Genomic DNA, 18,233 nt, shown 5'->3' on the forward strand with positions numbered 1-18,233 from the left:
CTCGCCAAATGTTTCGATCTCTAGTAAACACTTGGCCAAGCTTTTCTGGCGTTCGTTCGCTACGATTGCAAGGACGTCGAAGCATAGTACAATCGGACTGCAAGAGGTGAGAGGAGAGAATCGCTTTTTTCTTCTCTTTTTTCTTCTCTGCTTTTGTTTCCTGGAATCAAGATGATGCAGTCATTACGGCCTGCGGCGATGGCCCTACTGCTGTCGATCGCATCCTTCGGGGCGCTCGTGCATGCTCACGACCACAATGGCGGCGAGAGTCACATCCCCGAGGGAGAAGCCATATCGTTTGATCCTATCGTGAGTCGCCCAAGGATAATACAGAAGGTTCAAAATTCAAAGAGAAATTAAAATGGAATTAACAAAAGTACAGGACAAGATCCTCTGGATCCACATCTTGATCCAGATGCTCGCATATGGCATCATTTTCCCAATCGGCATGGTCTTTGGTGTAAGACTTGACGACTCTGCTGTCAAACGCTTTCTAGAAACAAGAATGTCTGATCTAATGTATCTATAGATGACCAAGTCACGATGGCATGTCCCAACGCAAGTCCTAGGCTCTATTCTCGCCGTCGTCGGTTTCTTTCTCGGACACGCGCACAAGGGACGCGAGTTTGTCGAACACAATGTGCACTCGATTTTTGCAAACATCCTGCAGTTTTTGCTCATCGGCCAGGTCGTACTGGGACTATATCTGAAGCTCCACTGGGAGAAGGGTGTCCTGGGCGTGATTCGAAAGTTTGTCCGACCCTTCCACTCGATTATTGGAAAAGCAATGCCTCTTCTGGCCTGGGTGCAAATGATTTTTGGAGGCATTACAACCCTCGGCTTCTGCCAGGGCGACCACGTCGGCCAATGCGCGGCTCATTTTATCATGGGGGGCGCATTCATCGCTTATGGTATCATTTTGACCATCATCCTCCTTGCGGGACAGTCTTGGGTCCGCCGTACTGGCCGATCTCAAGAATTTTACGACAGCTCCATTATTGCGATTTGGGGCTGCATTAATACCTTTACGGAGCATCGCTGGGGCACCGCCTGGGTCAAGAATGATTGGCAACACACTACAATGGGCGTCATCTGGTGGTGTGCCGGCCTGGCCGGTATCTGGCTGAGCCGAGATCGCGATGGCAACCCGAAGCGCAACTTTATTCCAGGCTTTGTCATCTTCATTACCGGCTGGGGAATGTCTGCTCATCCTCAAGAGCTGATGGTTAGCGCCATGACCCATACCATGTTTGGCTATACTTTGATGGCTGCCGGTCTCACACGTATCATTGAAATTGCCTTTGTTCTGAAGGATGCTCAGTCTCTGGCTGACGATGGTCGTTCGTGGAACAGCTTCCAGTTCATCCCTCCTTTTGTAAGTGCATATTATAGTCCCCGTACCATGTGACGCCATTTCTAATCTCTCATAGCTCTTGTATGCCGCCGGTTTCCTCTTTCAAGGTGCAACTGAACAACAGATGGCTCTCCTCGATGGCTCTAGCATGGACGTCATTTCTTATATCCTGATTCTATACTCTCTCGCATTCTTATTGTTTTTGTTCGTCAACATGCTCATCCACCTGCACGATCGCCTCTCCAATCCGCCGTTGAATACCAAGGGGTTCGCCAATGGCCATACCCACTTAAACGGACGAGCGGTAGAAGATGGCCATATCCGGGCGGCGGAGGAGTTCGAACTTGAAGGCTTAACATCCGATGACGAGGATGATGAGAGACAAGGAATGCTAGCAGGGGATGGGAGCCATATCCCAAAGCGATCCGCTGCAGCTCAATCATAAGCTTCGTATGACATTTGAAAGTAACGCCAAAGAGAAAAGCATGTTTTGGAGTAATTTGTTTACATAAAGTGCAAGTGTGTTTTGGAGTCTGCCTACGCATAACATCTGTATACTACTGGGAGGCAAAGCAATGATTAGTCTGGGGCTATTGTTACGGCTAGAAAAGTAACCTCATATAATGATATAATGGTGTTGGATGTAGCAAATTTACTACTTTATTTTTGTCCTCGACTGCTAGCTAGATTTTGTGATTAACACTTTGATCAGCGCATCGCATCCAGGGACGAAGTACTTTCTTACCCAGGTACACCGGGAGGAAATTAATTCCGACGAGCTACTACTAAGTCGAAACGCGTAGAAATACAATTTTCCACTTACATTAAAATAAACCTATCATCTTCAACACGCGATGACTTCCTTAAATATGCCTCGAGTTGAACGAAAGAAAAACACTGGAGCCCCCATACAAGAACGAGGGTTCGAATGATGTACGAAAAAGGGTATTCTGCCCGCGAAATTGCAGCCGCCGAGGGAGTCCCGGCCAATAGTGTCAGCGGCATCGCGAAACGCTATACACAGCAGATTTCTGCGATCTCAAACGCACGCTCAGGGCAGCCGAAGAAATTGACCGAGGCAGATAAAAGGCATATCAAACGATTGATACGAGGAAACCCTTTTATTTCGAAAAAAGAGATCATCTCTACGATCCCTCTGAGAGTCTGTGAGCGAACTCTAGCTAATTACCTGAAGTCAGAGGGCATCCAACTCAAGGGTCCGGCCAAAAACAGCTAGGCGGGTGGCTGTTTTTTTGGTGGGGCAGAACTTTTTTTTTGAGTTGCACTTCTAAACCTCCAAGGACTTTCTACAAACCACACAAGAAGCGAATCAACGTTTTGTTTTTCCGCCATATATCAGCGTCGCTTAATACTAAAGTCACAATGCCTTCCGTCAAGAACCCCAATCGCCCCTCAAAGAACAGGCTCGCCGCCCGTGCCGCCAAAGCAAGGCAGGCGAACCAGAAGCGCGCCGACCCAGCCAACCGAAGCAAGATCACCAAGGCCGACAAGACCAGAGGCGCACGACCGGGCCTGCTGCCGAACAGCGGACCGAGGGCCGCTGTTAGCGCCAAGAAGGCGAGAAAGCTGGAGAAGAAGATGAAATATGCGCTGAAGAGGCAGATGGAGGCTGAGGGAGAGGCAGAGATGAAGGGTACGTTTGGGCATGATACTTGGAGACATGACGCCATGATGTGGTGGGATGGGGGTGAAAAAGACGCTAATATGAGTATAGATGCACCTGAGGAAAAGCCGGCGAAAGAGGGAGAGGACGTTGAGATTCAGTGATTTTGTTTACATGGAGATACGACATATCGCACGTAAGTTGCCCAGGCTCTCGGGAGTAGGTTCGTGCGCTAACCTGGCAACGGACGTAGATTCAAAAGTTAATGGCTAGTTTGGTTTCTATGGTATAATGGGACACATACACATACATGGCGCAGGTTGGGTCTAGATTTGGAACACAGTTTATTACTCTAAATGCTAAATATGAGCATTCTCGAAAGGCTGCTTGATACGCGACAGCCATCGAATATAACCGTTTTATATCCCTAACAAAACTTTGAAAAATCCAAAACTGGCGTGAAGTTTCCTGGCATGATTGCTCGGGGCCCTCCGTTTCGAGAGAATTGCATCGGCGGCTCACTTCTATATCCGAGGTCCTTTCTCAGTCTTTTCTCCAGCGTGGCTTCAGAATTGCTGGATTGGTCTTCAAAGTGGAAAGAGCCCGTTTCCACAAAAAAATCTTGTCCTGAGCGAGAATTGGAGCTGAAATCGTCGTCATCGTCGCCCCAACACAAATAGATTTTGAAGAAAGCCTTTATTGATGATTTGAGGCACGAGAGTTTGCGTGGACGATCTTCGTTGTGAGGCGGAGGATCAAAAGTGCCGTAGTTTGGGGCACTGATAGGCCTCGGAGGAGGAGAAATCAGAGGAGAAGGAAGAAGAAGAGGAGAAAGAGGAGAAAGAGGAGAAGGAAGAAGAAAAGGAGAAGGAGAAGGAGAAGGAGAAGGAGAAGGAGAAGGAGAAGGAGAAGGAGAAGGAGAAGGAGAAGGAGAAGGAGAAGGAGAAGGAGAAGGAGGAGGAGGAGGAGGAGGAGGAGGAGGAGGAGGAGGAGGAGGAGGAGGAGGAGGAGGAGGAGGAGGAGGAGGAGGAGACGAGATATTGGATGTGTCCATGCCAGCTTGGGAGTCTCCTCTTGCGTTGCTAGCCGAGAATGTGCCGCAGAACAGGGCTTTATTTTCACCGTTCGAAGACATTTTGAAGTGAATCTGGAGTATGGTATGAATGCTGTACTGGATGTGTATTGATTTGAAGGAGGAATCTGATATAAATAGGGGCAAGATATCCAATTTGAGACGCTGTATAAACTTTCGGAAATACATTTTTGGGCAAACTATATATATCATAAACATTACATCTCTTTATAAGGACAAATGAACATGATTGCATGTACCTGCTGCAAAACTGTTTAATATTTTAATTAGCTTTGCCTACCCAATGCAACTCTACGCCACAAATCGCTCGATAATATGCTGAATTTCGCAAAATAGCAATAGTTATCGTGAGTTTGAAGTGGCTCATGATGGGCTGCGCCACGTCTTGATGCCGAAGTCTTAGCAGAGAATAAAGAGACCAGGAATAAAACATTACGGCTAGCTTTAGAGAGTAGTCAACATGTGCTAGGGGAATAATGGGCTACCAATTTATTGCCGGATATTACCAGCTGCTGGAAAACCAAGGGGACAATATGAGGGGTGGAATAACTGGTGTGGGAGCAAAGTATATCTCTACGGCGATAGTAAATTCAGAGGGAAGAATCCCTATATCAACAATAATATAGGTAGTAGAGGTAGTAGAGGTAGTAGAAGAAGTAGAAGAAATAGAGGAAGCAGAAGAAGTAAAGCTCGTAGAGGTAGTGAATGTATATATGCAGCAACAGTGAACCCAGAGCGAAGAATCTCTACATTGGCCAAACGAGCCGCTGGCAATTGTCTACTTGCATACGAGCAGTTCCGCCAACTGACGACAAACTTTCTCCTTTCATCATTTGGATTTTTTGTTTTCATGGCGTTACTTTGTCAAAATTATGTTTTCCCGAGGCTTCTCTGCTTGCATCATAAACACTCTTTCAAGCTTTCTACCTCTTCTCCATGGCAACCAGCGCCGCTTGTGGATAGTAAATAAGTTGATATAATTTTCTCTTCGTCCCCTCTCTTTTTGTTGTTTACTTATCCTTCTTCACGCACGTTACATTCTTTAGAGAAGCCACCTTCTTCATACACGCTGCCTTCTTCAGACAAACTACCTGCTTCAGACAAACTACCTTCTTCAGACAAGCTGCCTTCTCCAGATAAGCTGCCTTCTTCAGATAAGCTATCTTCTTCATACACGCTACCTTCTTCATACACACCAACATTTTATATTAACGTAAAAATGGACCCCGCGCTTGAACCTTTCGCGCTGTTCACGCGTAGGCTGCCTGATCTGATCGCGTTGATTGCGCCCGATATCGCCACATATATCCGAAATGAGTCCAACAATCGCTTCAGAGCGGGGGTACAACAAAGAGTCAACCTGGTTGATGTCTTTTTTGGAGACGATTGTTTCCCAACTTGGCTCGCGATGGGATGGAGCCAAGAGGAGGAGGACTATCATATTTGGATCCAAAACCGGCTGCTGGATATCAACGCCTCGAGCCGCGTGGGTGACTTTATTCGAAATAACCTCAGAGACAAATGCAATGAAAAGCTTGACGAGGCAATTGCACTTGGCCTTGCCCTCGCAGATATTAGAATGGGGGAGAAGCTTTTACCCGAGTGGGATCAATCAGCTGTCGAAGCGTCAATCCCTGTCACAGCTCAGCCTGTTGAGGATCACTGGGAGGATTCGTCTGAGCGAAACATTCTTACCTTTGGAGCCGATGCAGTACGCGCCCACACTGAGTCGACGGTCTCGAAAGAGAGCACTACCGCTTTGTCTGAGCAAGATTCGCGTAGTGAATCATCCATCACCTCGGACAGCGACTCTTCCTCTAGCGATGACGTTAGCAGCGATGATAAGAACCAAGGTGGAGAACCCGTGGACGACCGCTATATTATGTTCACTGGGGGCGATCCTCAACCTCTGCCCTCCCGCTACTCGGAGAGCGATGGTGAAGCTCCGCATATTCTTTTCGGTGTTGAGATTGTTGGTGGCCCCAATGGCACTTACGAAGTTGATATGGAAGTCTACCAGGCCGAAGACGATTCAGATGTAGATGAACTACCCGAAGTTGAGCTCGCAGTCGACGCTACCCATTACGAATTTTTCTTCCCTGTCAAAGACGCTGTGGACGCGAACCTCCCTGGCATGAACTTGGAGTGCAAACTTGAACTTGAAAGCCCAACTCCTGAGACTGATGACTTTTGGTGCCCGGCTCAATGGGGAGATGAAGACGTTGACTTTGACTCTGCGGATGAAGAGGAGGAATATGAAGAGGACGATGCCATGATTGTGGATGAAGATGCAATGCTTGATGAAGGAGAGAAAGAACCAGAAGAACATGTCATGATGGAGTTCTAGGGGAATCTCAAGAAAATCATGATCCGGCCCTTCAGAACGATAAGGAGCAGCAGAGCGATGCGGAGAAGCAGGGCAATGCTGAAGCACAGACGGCTGGAATCAATGTGACTGAAGATAGACGACTCCAGCGATCAAGCAGCAAAACCTAAACACTGTGGAATTCGGTTTATTGGGAGATACGTGGGTTGACACAAGCGAAGGAGGTGAAACCTTGTGATAATCGTTTTTCTTTTGGTTCTTTTGGATTTCTTTTAGGAGTATTGGACATTCTTTTCGGAGTATTTGGTATTCTTTTGGGAATATGGATATTGGGGCCCATTGGGACTAGCGCTTTAGTTAGTAATTGCATTGTTATTTGTTCAATCATTATTTGGCCAACGTGAATATCAACTACTAGAAGCAGTAGAAGCAGCAGACGAATATCAAAACAGCTGCAATTCGTAACATTACAACAGCTGGGGTGCTGGATAACGAAAATGGGATGCTGAATAATAATTCCCTAAGACTATTATCTCGTCAAAGCCAGATTTCTCCACTGTAAGCATTTATTTATCAAAACCGCATGAAAACAGAAATTATCCACATAGGCTAACGGAGTCAACTTCAAACGCCCAAAAGTTTGGGTCTATCATCTCAATTCTCCTCCTTCATCCCCATGACACTTTATTATTAATGTGCTACCAAGATATAAGCATCTTGTAATCATTATCAATGGGCTGGTCGGTAAAAATTGAGGGAATAGTGGCAGCTTAGCCCGGTATTTAGCGGAGCTCAGTCGAAAGGAGGTAGTAGTGAGTTTATTAGTATCAGAACGCAACTGGCATACGACAAAACAAAAGAGGAAGATAGTAGGAGCTGACATATCCAAAATATCAGATCTGCCATGTATCGGATATATCAATCCTCCGAAATAGATGGAAAGCCGAAAGTGGATGCTAAGCGCTCTCCGTAAGCTCCGATGTGGATCATCGCGTTAAGGTCGAGAATAGGAGTATTAGTGATAGGATCCGGGGTAATAATACGCGGCTCTAAATTAAGCTTTGACAATGTAGTATCCTAATATAAATCATTGTGACAAGCTATGATATCTATGCAGATAGACCTTCTACCATGAATAAATATTTATTAAGAGGCTGTGAAATATAGAACTCTAAATATGTAGTTGCTGTTATGCACTTCAACATAGTACTTGTTATCACAAATATGAATTGAGTGCCTCTTTAGATTCGTCTCTGGATGAGGGCACATACTATATAATTGGATCCATGAATTACTGTGCAAATGGTTATGGAGCTCGGGGGAACCTATCTAGCATTAATTATAACAAACGTTTCGGCAATGGTGTGCGGCATCTCAATTTGTGCATTAAGTAAGCTCACTCGCTTCGCGTAAAGACACAACGCCGATGCCGATATACAATTTCTCAGCGGTGCTCGGAAAGAATTGCCAATGATTTAGAAGGAAAGATTCTGAATGCGGAACTCGCCCTTTTCAGGAAGACTGGGTGGTGATACCTGTGCCACTTTCGGAATTACATGCTTTCCCGTCGGAGGTGTATCTAATGATACGTATTATGATGAGGCCTATATGCTTTAAAATAGACAGGGAGAGTATGTATCTGACGTGGAAGTTGTATAAGTACCATCAATGAGCCCGTAGTCAAACAATCATTCCATTCTAAACAATAGAGTTAATCATTCGTTGACTTTTCATACCAAGATAACAACAATATATCAAACTCAAAACATCTTTGAAATCACCCACAATGCCTTTTCTCACAGATCCTAACGGCGAGCAAGTCGTCCCAATCAGAATCAATGGTGTTTCTGAGCCTCTGGATCCAACTCGTCTCATTCCAGTTGAGTCCAATGGTCAAAACAAAATCGTCCACTACGCTCAAAGCGCAACTCCTGAGGTAGCCATCAAAGCCGTCGAGGCATCCCACCAAGCATTTCTAAAGTGGAAGAACACCACTTATGTTGAACGTCGAGACTTGCTCCTTCGCGTGGCTGATGTGATTGACTCTTGGGAGGATCGTTTCATCCAGCTGCAAGTAGAGGAGACGTCGAGCACTCCGGCATGGGGCCGGAGAAATACGTCTATTTTGGCAAGAGTCATCCGGGAGATAGCATCCAATATCTCAGGTGCCACTACGGGCGAAATCCCGCCTTTGGAGCAGGCTGGAGCAATAGCATTGGTATACAAAGAACCAGTCGGTACTGTTCTCACAATCACACCATGGAATGCTAGCATGATCCTTTGCGGACGATCGTTGGTCGCTCCTATTGCTGCTGGGTGCTCTGTTGTGCTAAAGGCCTCAGAGATGTGTCCACGAACACATCATACTATCGTCGAGGCCTTTGAGGAAGCCGGTTTGCCCAAAGGTCTCATCAACGTAGTTCAGGCCTCGCGTGAAGATGGACCAGCAGTAACGGAAGCTTTGATTGCTCATCGAGCGATCCGCAAAGTCGCATTCACAGGCAGTGCTGCTGTGGGAAGAATCATTGGTCAAACTGCGTCCAGGTATTTGAAGCCTGTATTGATGGAACTCGGTGGGAAAGCTCCAGCTATCGTCCTCAAAGACGCTGACGTTAAGCTCGCTGCCGACAAGATCATTTTTGGTGCGTTTTTACATCATGGACAGATTTGCATGTCCACCGATCGCATTATAGTAGTTCAAGAGCTTGCGGATGAGCTCATTCATGAGATGAAGGTTGCTCTCAAGGCACGGTTCCCTGACGGAGCAGGTTATGCCGGCAGCAAGAAACTGGCTAAGAGAGCTCATGATCTCTTGCAAAAGGCTCACGCTGCGGGGGCTCGCTTCGTCATTGGCGATGGAAGTCTCAATGCAGATGGGTCTAGCTTGACACCGACCATTATCACAGATATAAAGCCCACAGACGAAATCTTCCACGAAGAGATCTTTTCTCCAGCTGCAATTCTCACTATTGTCAAAGATGAGGCTGAGGCTGTCTTTTTTGCCAATGATACACTACATGGCCTCAACGCTTCGGTGCACAGCCGAGATATTCTCGCAGCGATCCGGGTCGCCAAGCAGATCGAAGCTGGACAAGTCCATATCGGAAATCTGACAGAGTTTGACGAGCCGAATATTCCATTTGGAGGAACTAAAGACAGCGGCTGGGGAAGAAACAATGGTAAATATGCCTTGAATGAGTTTTTGATGGAGAAGACGATTACGATCCTTGATGCGGCCGCAGATGGAACTAGATTTGGAAAATAAGTGTTAGCATCTAGCACTTGATGTTAGCACTAGAGTGTAGTGTATTACTCGGACTCTAAAAGGCCGCAAAAAGCCGCAACGCGCCGAATTTCCACCAAGTAGAAACTTTGTTGGATCATTGTATTATGCTTCAACAGGCAACTCGATAAATAGAGCAGACGAGGTTATTTATATTATATCAAATATCGAATCAAATTACCGTATACGTATATGATCTATGATCTACATGCGCATCATTGCCATTTCGTAATATGTAAGAAATGAAGTTCTTTTCTGAGATCTCCGGGAGGCATCGCTCAAATATACGGCGTTCAGTAAAGTATTCTTGTGCCATCCTAGGCTCCCCGGATTTGCAGCTAGGTGGGTCAAGCAATATGCTTACCTAGATCATTCGGCATACTAACAAGTCTCCAAGTGAGAATCTCCTAGAGGAATAGCTTGATTTAAGTTACTTACATGTTCGTAGTTTATAATACCCAGGTACTGAAAAGTATAAGAAGGCGTTGTAGCCACAGCGGAATAGTCAGACAAAGTTGGAAAAGACAAACAACCCATAAGAATTCTTAGTCTGTTTAATAAACTGCTTTTTGATCAACATCATGCCTTACGTTCCAGAGCCTTGGTCGTTTGACGATGTACTGAAGATCACCAAGATCAGCCCGGCCTACTGGAGAGCAACTTTCAATGCCCCGCCATTGAATCTCTTTACGCCGCGAACCTATAAGGCATTGCGAACGCTTGTTGAGCTGCTCGAAAATGACGCAGCTGTCAAGGTCGTCGTTTTCGATAGCTCCGCCCCAGACTACTTTATGGCTCACTATGACATGCTAGCCAGGGAAGGGAAAGAAAACAAAGAGGGCGAAGATGCCTCGCCAGAATCTGAATGGCCCGTCTTTGTACTACGCCTTGCACGCCTTTCTGTAGTTACAATCGCTGAAGTTCGCGGACGCACTCGAGGCGTTGGCAGCGAATTCGTGCTCGCATGCGACATTCGCTATGCTAGCCTTGAGAAGGCTATTTTCTCTCAACCAGAAGTCGGTGCTGGCGTTACTTGCGGTGGCGGCGGTATCGAATGGCTACCTGGTTTGGTAGGTCGTTCGAGAGCTCTGGAGATTCTGCTGGGCAGCGAAGACTTTGATGCTGCGACTGCTGCTCAGTACGGTTACATCAACCGTGCCATCAAAGACTCAGAATTGTCTGCTTTTGTAGACAACTTTGCCCGTCGAGTAGCTGGGTTTGATAGAAAGCCTTTGTTGGCAACCAAGCAGGCTGTTAATGATCGCGCCGGCTTACCTCGCCTATCCGACCTCTCGGCATCATTAAATACCTTTACCAGTGCTTGTACCTGGCCTGAGACCGTAAAGCGAGTCCAGACTCTCTTTGGTATGGGTTTGCAGCAGGATGGGCCTTTGGAGAGGGACATGGGTCCACATCTTCATGAAGCGTCAATCAAGTTGTATGGAAAGACGGAAGATGCTAAATAACTTGGGACTTCAATAAGTAGTCTCTGAGTTCATGGGTTATCTATAGCTATTTATATTAGAATGTCCAAGCTGCTATTGAATATACGACTATGCAAGTAAATGCATCCACAACTCGAATTCATGAGATGCCGGTGTTCAGTAATCTAAAAGTGAGAAATCCTCTCCTCTGAAGATGGTCAAGCATGCCATGTTCGCCATATTTCTAAAGTTGATACTATTTTAGAACATAAATTACACCGCTATACTCTTTATATACTAGGGTAGAATCTAAATAGTAAACAAGGGAAAAGAAAAGAACAAGGTGGCAGAAGATTTAGCTGAAAAAAGCAGTGAGAAACACAGGTTACATACATAGCAACATGAGATGAGAACAAGCGGGCATTAGCATCGGTAGCTTTGTGGGTCCCGCTAGAGAGTGCCGTAATTAAACTGGAGATGATTACTCTCTTTTAATCGCCTTATACCGTACAAGCACGCAGCTCTTTTTGAACTCCCGACACAATAATGATGTGACTGGCTGGCTCTGTCAATCATGGCATTCTTGCCCATAGGCACAAAATAGAGAATACCAGGCTAACTAAAGATCCAGCTTCCTCTCTGTTAGCTGGTTGGCAATGAAGGCAGCGTTTCATCCTTTTTAGGGAAAATGAATGGCGCTTGGTATAGTAATCATCTACAAAAACTACCGAGCGTCGGTGTTTTTAGGTCGCTTTATAAGTCCGCAAATCCCCGCGCCGCTTTTCTATAAGGCCGCGTATTCCCAACTTATTGATTCCACAAACTCCGCCGTCCGCCAAAGCCCGTCATCAACACCCTTCATCATGACCAACAAAGGCAACATGGAAAGTTTGGCGTTGAAGTGGTCGTGCTCTGCATGCCGTCGGTCGAAACGCCGATGCGATAAGACGTACCCCGAGTGTACATTATGCACCCAGTAAGTTCATATTTTATGTCTTTTACAGCGTAGCTATTGGTGACTTGAGGAATTGTTTAGGAAAAATCTTACCTGTAACTACCCAGGTCGTCGGAAGAGAGGGAAAGCAATTACTCATATCAAGGCATTATCGCCAGAAAAGCCCATCATCTATCAGGCTTCAGTTATCGTAACTGAGAAAAAGAAAGAAAAGCCATATCAGGCGTCATTCAGTGGTTCCAATTCTAGCTTCGTCGCCGAGCGCTTTCTAGATCCCGTTGTCTTTTCCCGTGCGCAGTTATCAGTAGACAACATGGATGTGGCGGTAACAGATGAAATTTCCGAGCTGGTTGGGGGCGTATTGGACATTCAGGCTGCTTCCGATAGGTTCTTTAAATCGGTTCACATGTGGATGCCGATTATATCGAAGCCTCGGTTTTCCAGCACCCTCCTGAGTCGATTGACTTACAAGAGGGCTGAGTTATACCTGCTCGTACTGTCCATGAAACTCTGCTCCACACGCGGGCCAACATTAGATACCGCTTTGTACGAGACGGTGAAGCTATTTCATTTTAAGCTGCAGACCTCGGGGGTGTTATCCGTCCTAGTTCTGCAGGCCTCCGTCCTTATTGCACTTTACGAACTAGGACATGCAATCTACCCTGGGGCCTTCCTGTCTGTCGGGTCATGTGCTCGCTACGCGGTAGCACTAGGAGTTGATAAATCTATTCTTTCTTCGAGTACATCAAAAACTCAGTGGATTGAAGAAGAGGAATGTCGCAGAATTTGGTGGGCGATCTTAGTTCTTGATAGGTATGCACACGGACATGGCAGAGCATATATTGGTTTCTCAGCTTTGCTTCCCGTCATGTTATTCACCGTTCGCTCCTGTATGAGATGAGATGTTAATGTTGTCTGTAGGTACCTTAACTTGTGTGATCCTCAACGGCACTTGATGACGCCGGATGCGGGTCTGGACAGTTATTTGCCTGCAAATGATGCGTCATGGGACAAGGGGGTAAGTTGTTTGAGTATACTACCAGTCTCTACAATGCGGGATATATCTAAATGAACTCTCTTAGGAACCTGACCCTGACCATGTATACACTCTGGGAACAGCTAATAGCTATCATCTGGGACTCTTTGCGCGATTCGCTCAAGCAGCCCACCTGCTTAGCCAAGTTCTACGTCATATATCTGAACGGCAATCGAGCGAAACCTCTCAATTACGTCGCACGATATTTGCGCTTGTAAATGTTTCCAACATTGAAGCATCAATGAGAAGACTAGAATACTGTAGCCAGTCAGCGGTATGCTATAGGTAAGGCTGTTGATCTTTCCATCACTCTCAGGTAAACCGCTAACGACGCAGTGGTATTATCGCGCTCGACGACTCTTTCTGTGATAAACTACCACAGAGCGCAGGGGGACATCTTTCTGCAGAAAGCGCTCTTATTTCACAAGCAACTCTTCACATGATCTCAATCTTCAAGACGGAAGTCGCAGAGGAAATCTGTGACGTTGCCAGCCCTTTTCTCGTGCATTTAGTGTACAAAGTGGCCTCGATGCACGTGAGAATCGCACACAAGTCTCCAACACCTGCTGGTTTGGAAAATTTGGATCTTCTAAAGCACGCATTGAAAGTCGTTGGAGGCCGATGGCATTGCGCCTGTAAGTATCTGCCCAGTAAAGATTCGATTAGATCTACAATTATACTGATTATTACATAGACACGTATCTATCGCTCTTGGAGAAGCAGGAAATTCTGTTGGTTGTGCAATAGAAATGATGTTAATGGCCATCACATGGTTATTTCCATAGGTTGATAATTGAAATATGAAGATGGAACCTATACATGTAGCTATTTTCAGCTCGAAAAATTTCAGCAGTAATGATATAAAATATATAGAATAGCGGCTTTCAATTTATATTTAATAAATAAACAATTAAATTTGCTTATGTATGCTAGTGGTGCTGTTCTTATCTTGACTACTCTATTCACAATAATTTCAGCGAAAGAAGTTTTTGGATTCGTGAATTGCAATAGTAAGATGGGGGATTCGGATTATAACTATTAAGACAGCATATAAGAGTTTATAAAACTACAATCTAGATAGGGGATTATTATCCAGCACACCAGCTGTGGCTAATGTAACGAATTTGCAGCTATTTTAATCTTTCTCTACTACTTCTATTATTTCTACTGCTTCTACTACTTCTATCACCGCTACTGCTACTACTGCTGCTACTACTGCTGCTACTACTGCTGCTACTACTGCTACTTCAAGTGTTATAAAGAGATTGAATATTTTTTGTATATAGACTGACTGCCTTTAATGTTTGGTTACGCCCAGGCTGCTGGATAACATCCCCATCACGTGCGAATCTATATAACAGCGCGTGCACTGATCTCACACAGCCCCATAAAACGTCACCCCTCTTACAATGGCTGCCCAAACAGCTACCAGAACCCACAATGAATACACTGTGGGATGGGTCTGCGCTTTATCTAAAGAACAGACTGCGGCGACGGCCATGCTTGATGATAGGCATGGCAGTCTCCCGAAGCCACCAAATGACCCAAATACATACATCTTGGGGTCGATCGGCAAGCATAACATCGTTATAGCCTGCCTCCCCGAAGGCGAAATCGGGACAAATTCAGCAGCGACTACCGCGACCTGGATGATCTCTACTTTTCCATCTATCAAATTCGGTTTGATGGTTGGTATCGGCGGAGGCATTCCCCCCAAGGTTCGGCTCGGCGATGTTGTGGTCAGTATTCCTGTTGACCGGTATCCCGGGGTAGTTCAATGGGACTACGGCAAGGCAGAGAAAGGCGGCGAATTCAAGCAGACGGGATTGCTGAATAACCCACCGACCCTTCTCCGCACAGCTTTAACGGAGAATGAGCTGAGCGGGTCCAAGATACCTGAATATCTAGACGACCTAAGACAGAAATGGCCAAGACTAGTGTTATTAAACTACACCTGGTCCGAGTCACTTACAGACCGGTCCTCTGTCCGCGCCAAGGATTCTATATAACTGTGACAGCAGACAGAAAGCTACACTTTTAGTAATATTCTTCAATGGATTCCTATATCTTCTCCAACTGCTATTTGGCTTCTGGGCCATTGGTCCCATAGACCGTGAGGTCAAGGGAGAGGCAAGCCCCCCTGCGGTTAATGGAGACGAGAGGAAGCCGAGAGACACGCGAATACACTATGGTTTAATAGCTTCCGGTAGTCAAGTGATTAAAGACGCCAAGGTTCGTGATAGCCTTACCAGCGTTATGACGGGAATCTGCTGTGTGTCGAAATGGAGGCCGCAGGGTTGATGAATAATTTCCCTTGCATCGTTATCCGGGGCATTTGCGACTATGCCGACTCACAAAAGAACAAAAACTGGCAGGAATATGCTGCGGCGGTAGCTGCAGCGTTTGCAAAGGAACTTCTTCAAAATGTTCAGCCAAGTGACGTTGATAGTCAGCGCCCAGTGAGAGACATAATTAAAGACGGTCAGTCATCCTTTCTTTTGCCTCTACTACATCTACTACATCTACTACATCTACTACATCTACTACATCTACTACATCTACTACATCTACTACATCTACTACATCTACTACATCTACTACATCCACTGTCTTCACCGCTCTTCTAATAGTAAATATAGTTCATGATGATGTTACGCATATTAGATCCAAGCTGGATGGAAAGGATAATACTGAAATCCTCGATTGGCTCACAAGGACAGACTACGGCCCGCAGCAAAGCGATAACTTAAATAGACGGCAGCCAGAAACCGGAATTTGGTTCCTTGAGTCGGTAGAGTTCCAGGATTGGCTAATTACAAGCAAGCAATCGCTGCTTTGTCTAGGCATCCCCGGAGCAGGAAAGACTATCCTAACGTCAATTGTGGTTGACTATCTTAGCTTAAAGTTTAACAATGACTCGAATACGGGCATTGCCTACATCTACTGCAACTTTAAGCAACAGGAAGAGCAGAAGATTTACAATTTATTAGCAAGCGTGCTAAAACAGTTAGTTAAGAGCCAGCCATATTTACCTGAGAGTGTTTAAAATCTCTATGATTGCCATAGAGTTAAATAAACACAGCCTTCTCTTAATGAAATCTTAACAGTTCTTCAGTCTGTGACGATGATGTATTCGAGAATCTTCATCATCGTTGACGCTCTTGACAAATGCCAGGAGTATAATGGCTATCAGGAGAGGTTCATCTCGGAACTCTCCAACCTTCAACTAAAAAATAGAGCAAATATATTTGTAACTTCAAAGATAATCCCGGATATTAAAAAGAAATTTAAAGGAAGTAAAGAAGTTGAGATCCGTGCTCACGATAAAGATGTGCAAAGGTATTTAGACAGCCAAATAGCATAGTCAGGTTAGAAATTATTACAAAAATACCAAAAAAAGATCAAGACAGAGATCACAAAGGTGGTTGGGGGTATGTGAGTTTCCCTGTTCATGTCAGTCACCCAAGAACCAGTAGATAACATTTGAAAAGGTTCCTCCTCGCACAGCTTTATTTTAAAACCATCAGGACTATAAAAACCCCTAAAAAATTAAAAGATACATTAGCAAATCTCCCTACTAGACAGAGAGCATATGACTGTGCTTATAAAAAGCCAATGCAGAGGATTAATAGCCATAATGCAAACTCTAAGGAGCTAGCACTGCTAGTTCTGTCATAGATCACTTACGCAAAAAGACCACTTACTACAGTAGAACTTCAACATGCACTTGCAGTGGAAATTAGTGGAACTGAATTAAATAAAAAGAATCTAGTCCTGGTGGAAAATATAGTCTCAGATTGTGCTGGACTAGTCACTGTCAATAAAAAACGCAATATTATTCAGCTGGTCCACTACACAACTCAGGAATACTTCGAGCGGACACAAGAGCAATGGTTTCCAACTGCTCATACACAAATCACAACAATCTACATTACCTATCTCTCATTTAAAACCTTTAAGACTGGGTACTGTAGAGTGCACAGCGAATTTATGGAGCGACTAAAATCATTTCCATTCTACAGTTATGCCTCGCATAACTAGGGACACCATGCTCCCAAGGATGAAGTGAGTCAAGAACTCAGCAGGTTTCTCGAGAGCAAAGTTAAGGTTGAGGCATCGAGTCAAGCGCTGATGGCCACTGAAGGATACTTTTCCAATTACAGCCAAGAGGTGCCAAGGAAAATGACTGGGCTACATTTGGCGGCCATTTTTGGATTGAGCAAAGCTATAGATACACTCATTGATCTTGGGCACAGCCCAAATGCGGACGATTCTTGGAATAAAGATCCCCTGTGGTACGCTGTCCGGAATAAACACGAGGCCATCGTCAAGCAACTGTTAGCACGCGGAGCGAATGTTAATGGTACTGGGAAGCTTAGCAGGGTTGCACTTCAAGTAGCAGCTGGGAACGGCCATCTAGGTATTACTAAGATACTCCTGGCCGCAGGAGCTAATGTGAATACCACTGGCGGGAATACATGGACTGCGCTTCAAGTAGCAGCTGGGAGTGGCCATGCAGAAATTGTTGATATGCTGCTAGCAGCAGGAGCTAATATTAATGCTGGTGGCGGGAATAGATGGACTGCGCTTAAAGTAGCAATTATGAATGGCCATCTAGAGATTGTTGAGATGCTGCTGGCAGCAGGGGCTAGGGTTAATGTTGATGCTCAAAGACATTCTAAACCGACTGCACTCCAGTTAGCAGCTAAGAACGGCCATCAAGAGATGGTTAAGATGTTGCTAGCAGCAGGAGCTGATGTTAATGCTGCTTATGTTAATGCTGCTGGTGCTTCCCTTAGAGGATTGACTGCACTTGAATCAGCAGCTAAAAATGGCCATCAGGAGATTGTTAAGATGCTGCTAGCAGCAGGAACCCATCAGCAACTAGAAATTACATAAGAAGGGAATTATTATCCAGCATTCTAGCCATAGTTTAATAAAGTAGTCAGTCCCTATATAGAAATGTTTGGCTACCTACTATATAACAGTAGCAGTAATAAAGGTAGTAGAGGAAGATTGGGAAGTTCAATTCCTACCCCATCTGGTACAGCATTCAGAGACAGTAGTAAACTTAGATGGTGGCTTGATTGGCAACTCAAGATAGTCCGAAAACAGCAAAACTAAAACGCCCAAAACAC

At 45.3% G+C, this 18,233-nt stretch overlaps 7 protein-coding genes across 7 annotated transcripts; all 7 read left to right on the forward strand.

Moving 5' to 3' along the window:
- The first annotated feature begins 2 nt into the window (after positions 1–2).
- GGI43DRAFT_405276 (Ytp1 family protein) lies at positions 3–2,193 on the forward strand. The gene is made up of 5 exons (XM_083206005.1): positions 3–309; positions 383–460; positions 530–1,375; positions 1,431–2,037; positions 2,100–2,193. Exons 1-4 carry the CDS (start codon positions 172–174, stop codon positions 1,797–1,799), a joined length of 1,431 nt encoding a protein of 476 aa, XP_083060468.1. The 5' UTR covers positions 3–171; the 3' UTR covers positions 1,800–2,037; positions 2,100–2,193.
- Positions 2,194–2,548: 355 nt separating this feature from the next.
- Positions 2,549–3,302, forward strand: GGI43DRAFT_47437 (uncharacterized protein). The gene is made up of 3 exons (XM_083209867.1): positions 2,549–3,008; positions 3,090–3,174; positions 3,232–3,302. Exons 1-2 carry the CDS (start codon positions 2,738–2,740, stop codon positions 3,140–3,142), a joined length of 324 nt encoding a protein of 107 aa, XP_083060469.1. The 5' UTR covers positions 2,549–2,737; the 3' UTR covers positions 3,143–3,174; positions 3,232–3,302.
- Positions 3,303–5,254: 1,952 nt separating this feature from the next.
- On the forward strand, positions 5,255–6,614 carry GGI43DRAFT_427466 (uncharacterized protein). Its single transcript, XM_083208805.1, has one exon. The coding sequence runs from the start codon at positions 5,291–5,293 to the stop codon at positions 6,416–6,418; it is 1,128 nt and encodes a 375-aa protein (XP_083060470.1). The 5' UTR covers positions 5,255–5,290; the 3' UTR covers positions 6,419–6,614.
- Positions 6,615–8,183: 1,569 nt separating this feature from the next.
- GGI43DRAFT_383847 (aldehyde dehydrogenase domain-containing protein) lies at positions 8,184–9,662 on the forward strand (the record flags this gene model as incomplete). Its single annotated transcript, XM_083203446.1, has 1 exon — positions 8,184–9,662. The coding sequence occupies one exon, from the start codon at positions 8,184–8,186 to the stop codon at positions 9,660–9,662; it is 1,479 nt and encodes a 492-aa protein (XP_083060471.1).
- Positions 9,663–9,798: 136 nt separating this feature from the next.
- Positions 9,799–11,285, forward strand: GGI43DRAFT_47478 (enoyl-CoA hydratase/isomerase family protein). Its single transcript, XM_083209868.1, has 3 exons — positions 9,799–9,915; positions 9,978–10,076; positions 10,129–11,285. Exon 3 carries the CDS (start codon positions 10,262–10,264, stop codon positions 11,144–11,146), a length of 885 nt encoding a protein of 294 aa, XP_083060472.1. The 5' UTR covers positions 9,799–9,915; positions 9,978–10,076; positions 10,129–10,261; the 3' UTR covers positions 11,147–11,285.
- A 682-nt stretch (positions 11,286–11,967) lies between these two features.
- Positions 11,968–13,842, forward strand: GGI43DRAFT_383849 (Zn(II)2Cys6 transcription factor; the record flags this gene model as incomplete). The annotated part of the gene is made up of 6 exons (XM_083203447.1): positions 11,968–12,080; positions 12,141–12,872; positions 12,981–13,077; positions 13,142–13,380; positions 13,432–13,730; positions 13,790–13,842. 6 exons carry the CDS (start codon positions 11,968–11,970, stop codon positions 13,840–13,842), a joined length of 1,533 nt encoding a protein of 510 aa, XP_083060473.1.
- A 662-nt stretch (positions 13,843–14,504) lies between these two features.
- Positions 14,505–17,994, forward strand: GGI43DRAFT_422907 (uncharacterized protein; the record flags this gene model as incomplete). Its single annotated transcript, XM_083208165.1, has 11 exons — positions 14,505–15,073; positions 15,114–15,327; positions 15,384–15,531; positions 15,735–16,135; positions 16,178–16,426; positions 16,469–16,526; positions 16,652–16,766; positions 16,839–17,070; positions 17,137–17,515; positions 17,714–17,868; positions 17,938–17,994. The coding sequence occupies 11 exons, from the start codon at positions 14,505–14,507 to the stop codon at positions 17,992–17,994; spliced, it is 2,577 nt and encodes an 858-aa protein (XP_083060474.1).
- Positions 17,995–18,233: the final 239 nt, after the last annotated feature.

This window comes from Trichoderma evansii (assembly GCF_050947405.1).
Source record: "Trichoderma evansii strain SZMC 28006 chromosome Unknown GGI43scaffold_10, whole genome shotgun sequence".
Taxonomy (NCBI): Eukaryota; Fungi; Ascomycota; class Sordariomycetes; order Hypocreales; family Hypocreaceae; genus Trichoderma; species Trichoderma evansii.

What these genes read in the sequence shown, in the direction of transcription:
- GGI43DRAFT_47478 (XM_083209868.1), top strand. Translation starts at nt 10,262, where the DNA reads ATGCCTTACGTTCCAGAGCCTTGGTCGTTTGACGATGTACTGAAGATC.
- GGI43DRAFT_47437 (XM_083209867.1), top strand. Translation starts at nt 2,738, where the DNA reads ATGCCTTCCGTCAAGAACCCCAATCGCCCCTCAAAGAACAGGCTCGCC. An exon ending in GGGAGAGGCAGAGATGAAGG is followed by an intron (nt 3,009 to 3,089) that starts GTACGTTTGGGC and finishes ATATGAGTATAG; the next exon opens with ATGCACCTGAGGAAAAGCCG.
- GGI43DRAFT_427466 (XM_083208805.1), top strand. Translation starts at nt 5,291, where the DNA reads ATGGACCCCGCGCTTGAACCTTTCGCGCTGTTCACGCGTAGGCTGCCT.
- GGI43DRAFT_405276 (XM_083206005.1), top strand. Translation starts at nt 172, where the DNA reads ATGATGCAGTCATTACGGCCTGCGGCGATGGCCCTACTGCTGTCGATC. An exon ending in CCATATCGTTTGATCCTATC is followed by an intron (nt 310 to 382) that starts GTGAGTCGCCCA and finishes ACAAAAGTACAG; the next exon opens with GACAAGATCCTCTGGATCCA. An exon ending in TCCAGTTCATCCCTCCTTTT is followed by an intron (nt 1,376 to 1,430) that starts GTAAGTGCATAT and finishes AATCTCTCATAG; the next exon opens with CTCTTGTATGCCGCCGGTTT.